We start from the raw sequence: 10,973 nt of genomic DNA on the forward strand, positions 1-10,973 counted from the left end.
GTATGAAATTTTCATAGACATATGATATGAATAATGAATGTATCCTCTTCTAAAAAATAAAATAAAAAATAGAAAGGCTGAGAATAATAATCGAATATAGGTAGAGAGGCGAGTGAAGAATCCGGTGAGCGTGGTGGATCTGGGGAAGTTGGAGGTTGAATCAAATTGAAGGTAATATATAATATATAATATATAATATATATGCAGAAAAATATAAGCAGCAGCAGCAGCAGCAGCAGCAGCAGCAACAACAACAACAACAACAAGTTGATTGAGGAGGATGTCGATAGCAAGAGAACCAGAAATGGTGATGAAGTTGCGTGGAGGATCCGTACTTGGGAAGAAGACCATCTTAAAGAGCGACCATTTTCCAGGCTGCCACAACAAACGCCTTTCTCCCAACATTGATGGTGCTCCCAATTACCGCCAGGTTTTCTTTAATTTACCACCCCCTTTCCCTTAATTTAATTTACATTTTTTTAATTTAATTTAATTTAATTTAGTCTAATTGAATACACAAATACTTAGGCCGACTCCTTGCATGTTCATGGTGTTGCCATTCCAACTATTGACGGTATCCGTAATGTTCTTAAACACATTGGAGCCTGCTCTTATACATCTGCAACCTTTGTTTTGTGGATTAACCTTCGCGAGGAACCCGTATTTTCTCTTTTCCATCTTTTTTTTTTTTACTTTTCAAACATTTTTCTACCTTCATTTTCTAATCACCTTTATTACCATGATTGATACATATAATAGGTTGTGTATATCAACGGCCGACCTTTTGTTTTGCGTGACGTTGAAAGACCTTTCTCCAATCTTGAGTATACGGTATGTCTCTACTGTCAATCAACATTTAAGCCAACTTATATGACCCTGCTTATATTGTCTCGTCCCCATTAGGGAGTACAGACAAATTAATCTAGGTATTTTGTTGTCAAAACTTTTCTCTTTTCTACCATTTTATTTTTTCTCTTTTTTAATTTGTTTTTGAGTTAATTAGGGAATCAACAGGGATAGGGTGGAAGACATGGAATCTCGATTAAAACAAGACATTTTACTGGAGGCTGCCAGGTGCTTAATTATGCTGTGCTGATATTCATTTATGTGTTTATGAAAGTTTTGATCTATTTTTCTTAATCTATACGTGGCCATCACTTGTAGATATGGAAATAAGATTCTTGTCACTGATGAACTGCCTGATGGCCAAATGGTAGATCAGTGGGAGCCAGTAACTATTGATTTGGTGAAAACTCCACTTGAGGTACATGTACAACAACTTAAATTGCTTCTCAGACAATGTGCCATTTTTTTCTTTAGTTATATCTTATGAATATCATTTGCTAGGTTTATGAGGAACTAAAAGTGGAGGGCTTTCTTGTCAAATATGAACGAGTTCCTGTGACTGACGAGAAATCTCCTAAAGAATCCGACTTTGATATCCTGGTAGGTTCATATGCTTGTTTAGAAAATGTACAATCAATACAGCAAGGAATGATGGAATCCTCTTTCTTGTCTTTTAATTTTATTATTTTTTAAGTAGGATAAAGAAATTCAACCAATAGTGAAAAGGAGCACGGGGGTTGTCATCCATGAATATATGAAAGACTACCTGTCAAGCCTTGTTCCTGAGCATTATTTGTAACCTTTTGAGCTAGGAGTGGTAGCTCAGTTTTTATCTTACATTGGTAATTGTCAAACATCCAATTTACGATTCGAGGACTAATTCTTGCAGAGGGAAAGAGATTGTCTTTGGTTTGGAGAAGTTGTGTGCAGACCAAAGGCCGAGGATGGCTTAATGGTTTCTCTTAGAAGTTTCGTACGTTTTGTATAATTTTTTTATACTTCATATTCATAAGATCTTTGTCGCCTTTGGGAATGGGTTGTATTGTCAAAGGACCTCAGCAAACTGATAATTAGACCTTTAATATTCTCTTGATACATCGAGCTATTTTCCTTCCTCCTTGCTTTTGCTGGCAAAGGACTTTTTAAGCCCAAAGATAGTTATTCTCAATCTCCTAAGTTTTCAGGCAAAAATTTCATAGGCTCTATTGAGATTCATTTATTTTGACATTGAGATCCGTTTATTTTGATAGTGTCAATAGTGATGCTAAAGCTAATTTCTATGAGATATGAAGTCATAAGTAGGTTCTCTGGGAAGTAGGGAATGATGCTCCATCTTTTAGAGGGATTTTCGCATCTAAGTTAATTATTTATAATCAATAATATGCTAAACCCAAATAGTAATGCTTTGTTTTGACAAGGTATGGGTTAGGCACTTAGGCACATATGTTTTCATCTCCCTTTATCTTCTTCCCGTATTTTGGATATCCAACTTCTTTTTACTTCATCATATAATACAGAGTAACGAGGCTTATTAATTGTTTATCTCAGGTCGATAAGATATCTCATGAGGAGCTTAGTACTCAGATAATTTTCAACTGTCAAATGGGACGTGGACGAACAACAACAGGCATGGTGGTTGCTACCTTGATTTACTTCAACCGAATTGGAGCCTCTGGTAATTGGCATATTCCCGGACTAATCTCATTTGATTTCCCACCTTTATGAAGTTTTGATTTCAGATATGTATCCTGTGCCATGTTTCATGTTTTTTGGTTGGAATAGAGTCAAATAAATGAAATAGGCACAAAAACTGATTTTGTCATATAAAACTTACCTCTAGCAAGCCATTGTATCATGCCATACACTCCTCTAAATACGATCGTACCTACTTTGTCGACATTTGGCCCCAGTGTTATTGATTCGGGAGTCGATTTGGCTCGAAGAACAGGTTCGAGTTCGTAGAAACCTACCTACAATGAACTAGGTTCGAAAGGAGCACCGAGATAATTTACCCATTTTGTTTAAACGGATAAATGTGTAAGAATAATTTTTGTTCGAAACGGAATGATTAAATAAATGAATGAGCGTTTTTTTCCCCTCATTTTCTACAGAAAATAGTTAAGGGGATATCTTTGTAGTTTTATTAAAAAAAATGATTTGAAGGTATAAGATATCGATAAGAGATAGCGGTATACCTGCTACTTGGACAGCCAAGGACAATTTGCCGTGACATGAGCGAGTTGTGACCATTGATGTCAACAGGTATTAGTAGGAGTATTTCCATTGGAAGAGTTTCTGATATGAACAATGGTGCTGATAGCCTGCTTAGCTCAGAGGAGGCAATTCGTAGGGGGGAATATACCGTCATTAGAAGCTTGATTCGTGTTTTGGAGGTGCGATATTTTCCCCTCCTCCCCTTCCTCATGAATGACTTCTTATTACATGAATATTTTCAGGGAATACACATTTGAGAGTCTTTTAGTGAATGTTTTCAGGGAGGCGTGGAAGGTAAAAGACAGGTGGACAAAGTGATTGACAGGTGTGCTTCTATGCAGGTAATGCCAGTTACCCCTCATTGGACTTCCAACGATAATTTTTGTTTCCACCTCTCATGCTCTCTTTATTCAGCTTCAGTTGGTCTCTTTTAAGACGGGCATATTTTTCTTTGGCTTAAAAGTTAAAACCGGTCAAATTGTATCCCATTTAGATAGATGAGACAAGCCTTTTGCTATTCCCTATGTCTTTGTCCCATCTATCTGTTTGACCAGTTTTATGTTTTTATGTTTAAGACGGATATGTAAACAAGAATTTGTGATCCCATTTATATTATCCCCATTACCTTTTTGGTCCACATTGAAAAAGTTGATCCCTTTCTATTTTATTAAAATTAGAAAAAGGAACACATTCTATTCATCCCATTGGCACTCATAGTCAGGAGGGGATGACATCTCTGCATGCATGTAAGTTATTTGAGTCAAGGGGTAAAAAATAATGATAGTTTACCACAAAATCTTATACACCGTACATGACTTCCAGCTCAAAAGGAATAGTTAAATGGAATGGAGGGAGTGTTACTTATGCAGTGTCTCCACTGTAGAATTTTCGATTACATGATTGACTCATTGTGTGTCAATCTATTTAATTGTCGTTTCGACAATGACCCACCGTCTCTTTTATTCTTTTAGTCGTGGTTTCTTTAATGGCTGCTGTTACATGCTCTTGCTCTTATTGACGGTGTTAACCCATCAATACTATTGATAATTTTTGACATATTTGATGTGTGTTTTGACTTTTGAGGTTAAATTTGCCACGAATAATCGAAACAGCTCGTTAATCTTAAGGCCCATTTGTCTATTCCCCAATTGTTCGGTCTTTGGTTTCTGTGATTAGCTCGTGAAGCAGTAAAATTCTCCTATGTGATAGTCTTGATTTAAGGTTATGATCAAATTCGGGAGGTCTCAAGATAAAAACAATGAGGTTTCAAGATTAAAAAATGACATTACGAAATAAGTGAGCGAGGTTGCATATTTATGAACAATAGATTTATCTTTAAACTGAACATTTTATCTAAAGCCTTACCATGAAACATTAAGGCGGAGAGTTGCACACTTGTCAATTCAGTTTGGCATGGGGTGAATGGATAAATGGCAAATCTGGCATGGGGTGAAATCGTGAATGGATAAATGGCAAATCCTGTACATACTAAAAGATCACGATGAATGTTTGTCACTCATACCTTGCACTTTTCCCCTATCCTCTTTATATTCCCCGGGATAAGGATATTGGTCACATTAGTAAAGGGATGTGAGGATTTGCCCACTACCAATAATCCCAATATATTGATCTGGGATACTAGCCTCAAATGTAATAAATGAGATTGTATTTTAATTTGCAAACCATGTCTTTGACTATAAGACATAGGCTGCATCCCTAACCTGTTTTGGGAAAAAGGGAGTACTTGATTAGGGTTATACTTAATTACTGATCATACACCCGTTATGACTCCTTGTTTGTAGAGGTAGGTTGGCGCTAATTTATGTCATTATCATTATTGCAGAATTTACGAGAAGCTATAGCGACCTATCGCAACAGTATTTTACACCAACCAGATGAGATGAAAAGAGAAGCTTCACTTTCCTTTTTTGTGGAGTATTTGGAGAGATACTATTTTCTGATATGTTTCGCCGTGTATCTTCACACCAAGAGTGCCGTTACATCAACTGTGGAGTGTAGTTTTGCCGAGTGGATGAGTGCAAGGCCAGAACTCTATAGCATACTTCGTAGGTATGTAGGCTAATACAAATGCATTTCAAATAATTGTCTTTTTCTTTGATGATGGTTCTGCTAACTCAACGTTGTACAGGTTGTTGCGGAGAGACCCAATGGGTGCATTAGGTTATCTTAATGCAGAAAAATCTCTTATGAAGTTAGCTGAATCTGCAAATGGCCGTCCATATGAAATGAGCGTTGTTGCTGCACTGAGAAACGGAGCGGTACTGGGCAGTCAAACGGTTTTAAAGAGTGATCATTGTCCAGGTTGTCAAAACTCGACTTTGCCGGAGAGGGTAGAAGGTGCTCCAAATTTCAGAGAGGTCCCTGGATTTTCTGTATATGGTGTAGCAAATCCAACAATTGATGGCATTCATTCTGTTATTCAGCGAGTTGGTAGCTCAAAAGCAGGCCGTCCTGTCTTTTGGCACAACATGAGGGAGGAGCCTGTTATCTACATCAATGGCAAACCATTTGTGCTTCGTGAAGTTGAAAGACCTTATAAGAACATGTTGGAATACACAGTACGTATATTATTTTTTTCTCCCAAAACTTTTATCTACAAGTATGCTTGTACAGATCTATAGTTATTCTGTGCATTTTATTTGTGAACTTGAGATAATGCAGGTATGAAATCCGAAATTGTATGGCTGGAAAATATATTCAGTTATTGTTCTTGTTGGTAGATTCAATTACTTGCATTTGGCTGACTATTGTGAAGCTTGATGGATGTTCAAGGGTCTTGATTTCTGCAATGAATTGTGCAAGAGTAACTTATTGGGTCTTTCTTCTACTCTGTCCAGGGAATTGATTGTGAGAGAGTTGAGAGAATGGAAGCTCGACTTAAGCAGGATATTTTGAGTGAGTCTGAACGCTTTGGAGGTGCTATTATGGTTATCCATGAAACAGACGATGGCCAAATATATGATGCCTGGGAACATGTCAATTCTGACTTAGTTCAAACACCACATGAAGTTTTCAGTTGCCTAGAGGCTGAGGGATATCAAGTGAAGTATGCACGTGTCCCTATAACTGACGGAAAAGCTCCAAAAAGTTCTGATTTCGACACATTGTCTAAAAATGTGGCTTCAGCTTCAAAGGACACTGCTTTTGTGTTCAATTGCCAGGTATGTTTATTTGTGGGTGCAAATGTCATTGACTTTTTGCAACGAGTTCACTTTAAGGGGATTTTGAATACCGTTTCAATCTTGTACAGATGGGCAGAGGAAGGACGACAACGGGCACAGTGATAGCCTGCCTACTCAAACTTAGAATAGATTATGGGAAGCCTATACGCATTCTGTCTGATGACTGGTCAAATTGTGTAATGGATGATAGTTCTTCAAGTGGTGAAGAGACTATGGGTGATGAAGTTGTATCGAGTTCTAGGGTTGATCTTGGAACAGGCAGAAAGTCAAGCCGTGCTTTTGGCATCAATGATATATTACTCTTGTGGAAAATCACAAGATTATTTGATAACGGGGTTGAATGTAGAGAGGCATTAGATGCTGTTATTGATAGATGTTCAGCTCTGCAGAATATACGGGATGCTGTCCTGCGATATCGCGAATTATTCAACTTGCAGCGAGTTGAGCCAAGGGTTAGAAGGGTTGCCTTAAACCGTGGTGCTGAGTACTTAGAGCGGTATTTTCGTTTAATTGCATTTTCAGCGTATCTCGGAAGTGAAGCATTTGATGGATTTTGTGGCCAAGGAGAATACAAGATGACGTTCAAGAGTTGGTTGCAGCAAAGATCAGAAGTCCAAGCAATGAAATGGAGCATAAGATTGCGTCCAGGACGATTCTTCACTGTTCCTGTAATGTCTTCTTTGGCTTATGTGTTACGTCCTAAACATAAAGACTCAAAAATGGACTACTATAGTTTTCATCACTCACTAGTTTAGATCCCGTGCATAAAGTTTTTTATTTTTTATAAAATTATTTACATAAAATTGGTACGTCATTATTTCTTCACATTTCTCTTTATTGTATTTTGCTTTGATAAAAAAAGTTGGAACATCTAGAGAATTGAGTAATAAGATGAAATGTAATTTAATGAAAATATTTTGTATAAGTACCATAAAGCTAATAATTTCAATTTATAGATTCTTCTCAATTTTTTTTTTGTCATGAAACTAATAATATCGATTTATAGTTTTGTTTTTTATTCAGAGTATGGCATGTTCTTTATTTAATAATAGCATCAATATAAGATTTAGCAATTTACATTTTATATCAGTTTTATTTTATTTTAATTAAAATATTATAATTTCGAGTTTAATGAGAATAATATAATTTGATGAAAAGATTAATTTTAATGAAATAATATGAAATAAATTGTAATTATTAGATTCCTTATTTAGTGAATGAACTAATTGTTATTAGTTTCCTTATTTAAAAATATGCATTTTGGAGGGAAATTTTTTAAGATCACCTATTCTTTTAGTAGATAGAGGATTAGTCTCCTTTTAATTTATTGTGCCAATTATTTGGCTTTCATGATTTAGGAAGACCTGCGAACACCATATGAGACTCAGCATGGAGATGCAGTAATGGAGGCTATTATCGGGGCTCGAAATGGCTCAGTGCTGGGGAAGGGTTCTATACTAAAAATGTACTTCTTTCCTGGTCAAAGAACTTCGAGCAACATACAGATACATGGGGCACCTCATGTTTATGAGGTATAGAAGTTGGTTTTCTATATTTGTCGGTATTTACATTATAATTTCTTATGTTTTACCAAGTCTTACTATGGTCACAAGTCACAGTTTCATATTCGCATCTGATACTACCTTTAACCTAGGTGCCAGGATACCCTGTCTACAGCATGGCCACTCCTACAATCACTGGTGCTAAGGAAATGCTGTCTTTCCTGGTTTCCAAGGGTGCTGCAAGTGGGAAAAAAGTAGTGATAACTGATTTGAGAGAGGAGGCTGTGGTTTACATCAATGGCATACCTTTTGTGCTCCGAGAATTGAACAAACCTGTTGATACACTGAAACATGTGGGAATTACTGGTCCGGTGGTATGTTCCATTAATTCCTTTTACACTATGCATCATTTGACTGTTTAAAGTATCCTTGAGCAAAGGTTACTAGGCTTAATGACCATGCTCTTCCCCCCTAATTATAAAGGTGGAACATATGGAGACACGACTGAAAGAAGATATAATATTGGAGGTTACTCAATCTGGTGGACGTATGCTTTTGCATAGAGAAGAATACAGTCCAACGCTGAATCAATCTAGTGTTGTTGGATACTGGGAGAATATCTTCACCGAAGATGTTAAGACTCCTGCAGAAGTTTTTGCTACACTTAAGGACGAAGGCTTTGATATAGTATACCGGAGAATACCTTTAACAAGGGAGAGAGAAGCTTTTTCTTCTGACATTGATGCGATCCAGTACTGCAAAGACGAGTGAGTAACTGGGACTGCTTTTTTTCTTTTCCCCTGTCAAGGATGTTTCTCACTTGTGCAAGAGTTAAAGTGAAATCTTTATTTATTGATCTATGTTACTTTCACTTGCAGCTCCGCAGGATGCTATTTGTATGTGTCACATACAGGATTTGGAGGGGTGGCTTATGCTATGGTAATCATTTGCACAAGACTTGACGCTGATCTAAATGTGCAACATGATGCTTCTTGCTCTTTGGCTGTCACTCAGTCTCCACTTCCTGTACCTGATACGTTGTCTTATTCAGCATCTGGTGAAGCCACACTCAAGTCAGGAGATTATAGGGACATTCTCAGCCTCATGAGAGTTCTTCCTCATGGGCCTAGGAGTAAAGCGTGTGTTGACAGTATCATAGAAAGGTTAGCGTCTTGTACTGCCTTGTGGCTTCTTTGACACAATAAAAGGGTAACTAGGCGAGCATTTATGTAAAGATAGTTGGGATTTTTGCGCTTTAAAGGAGCTACTCTTTCCCTTCTGTTATCTTTTAAAACACTCGTATGAAAACAACTGGTGTCTGGAGTTGACCGAGGAGTAAACATTGGAAGGATAGAGAGAATCCAGCAGGCATAGTATCACTATCATGAAGTCACAATCTCATGATTGTCAAGATTAATATATTGATAGTAACTGTAGTGCTTTACCGTAGACTTCTCATCACCGCAAGATCAGGCCAAATTCACTATATCCTTTTATAATCTAATTCTGTGAACTGCCTAGCCAATCTTTTAAAATATCTCGCATATCTCATGTACTCCACAGTACTTACTGTATCAAGTAATTTAACGTACATGCTTTGCTTCTTCCTCAGTATCTAATTAATTAGCATAATGGTTATAATAACTTAAGGCTGAACCTCTATTAATTTAATTGTCTTTGCTGCACCTTCATAGATGTGTAGGAGCCGGTAACATACATGATGATATTGTTAGCTATACTGTGGAACTGAAGCAAGCCTGTACTGGCAATGAAGAGCGACAAGCCTACCTAATAGATATGGGTGTCAAGGCGTTAAGGTAATTCAATTGTCCACCATGATGAGTTTTATCTTTTGATTGTCAATTATTCCAAGGCTAATTGGTGTATGCTACCATATGTACGTTTTCTTACAAAGTACTTCTAATAGAAACCTCAAAACTTATGACAATATTTATATACGGAGTATATATATATATATATATTTGGAAAGGCTTTTGACCATGTTTATTAGGGTTTAAAATATTAACTCTTGTTCCCTATTAAATGAAAAGGTGGATCCTTCTGGTACCTATGTAACTTCAAGTTTGTAATATAATTAAAAACTAAAAAGATTTAGGCCAGCATAATCTAACATTGAAGCTGGAACTCTATGGTCAAAGTGGCATGGACTATTTGCAATTTTGGAGTACAGAAAGATCATTCATTTTCTTTCAGGTGTAATAATGTACTGTTGAAAGGATGTGTTTCCTAATAAATGAAAAGGTGCTAATTTGCTGCCTTTTGATGTCTATGTACTCTGTAGTATGTTTCTCGGGCTCAAACTTTTAGAGAGTATATATATACTCAAGTGTCTTAGGGTTGAAGTAACCTTCCAAAATAATTGGTAATATAATTATATACCTAAAGTTCAGGTGACGTAATCCAAAACTGAAGCTGGAATTCTATGGTTGAAATTCTGGATTTATTACCTCCGCTATTCTTTGTTAGGTATCTATTACAGATAGGTCATTCATTTTTCTCCGTGTGAATAATATCTTGCTGATTCCATGTGCAGGAGGTACTTTTTCTTGATAACATTCAGATCTTACCTCTACTGTGCTTCTGCGATTGACACTTCATTTACGTCTTGGATGAATGCTCGGCCTGAACTTGGCTATCTCTGTAAACACCTCAGAATTGACAAGTGACTCACCGCTGCTTTGTGTATAGGTCATTCAAAGTTACTACTTGGCATGTTTTGGCCAGTAGTGTTTGCTTGAAAGGTGAACAATGAGGATTTCTAAGAGATCTCAAATAAAATTGATATGGTTGTTTGTAATTCTATTTCTATGTTGATCAAAATGGATTAGTGGTCGACAACTATATGGCGGGATTTTTAACTACATCATTCAATTCACAACATTGTAAATAGTTTGGGGCAGAGTAATTTCTAGTCATTTGTAACTCGTAAGCTGCATATTTGTACGATTCACTGGCAACTCCTTTTCTGTAACTCGCAAGTTAAATAAATAGAATCTAGCAATCATTTGTTCAAAATTTGCCCTATTGCAGCTAGGTTGTGGAAAGCGTCACACTTGGGTATAAGAACTGATTGGGATGCGTCTATTAATGTAAAACAATGGATTATCAGCTGGATTAACTTCTTCATTACCCAAAATGATCCTGAGTTCATGATCCTCTCCTGTATGAGTCTTATTGGCATTAATTG

The 10,973-nt window shown here is 36.7% G+C and overlaps 1 protein-coding gene across 2 annotated transcripts; it reads left to right on the plus strand.

Moving 5' to 3' along the window:
* On the plus strand, positions 1-10,801 carry LOC141638201 (uncharacterized). 2 transcript variants are annotated; one of them, XM_074447606.1, is made up of 19 exons: positions 1-430; positions 529-660; positions 760-831; positions 1,004-1,074; positions 1,165-1,264; positions 1,348-1,446; positions 2,395-2,521; positions 3,109-3,239; positions 3,342-3,401; positions 4,904-5,130; positions 5,210-5,639; positions 5,919-6,242; positions 6,332-6,931; positions 7,622-7,795; positions 7,918-8,139; positions 8,249-8,532; positions 8,644-8,928; positions 9,460-9,582; positions 10,320-10,801. In XM_074447606.1, exons 1-19 carry the CDS (start codon positions 281-283, stop codon positions 10,450-10,452), a joined length of 3,744 nt encoding a protein of 1,247 aa, XP_074303707.1. In that variant the 5' UTR covers positions 1-280; the 3' UTR covers positions 10,453-10,801. The 2 variants fall into 2 exon arrangements, with proteins under 2 accessions (XP_074303707.1, XP_074303708.1); XM_074447607.1 differs by having other exon boundaries at positions 36-430; positions 1,015-1,074.
* Positions 10,802-10,973: the final 172 nt, after the last annotated feature.

The sequence above is a fragment of the Silene latifolia genome, unplaced genomic scaffold, assembly GCF_048544455.1.
Source record: "Silene latifolia isolate original U9 population unplaced genomic scaffold, ASM4854445v1 scaffold_195, whole genome shotgun sequence".
NCBI lineage: Eukaryota > Viridiplantae > Streptophyta > Magnoliopsida > Caryophyllales > Caryophyllaceae > Silene > Silene latifolia.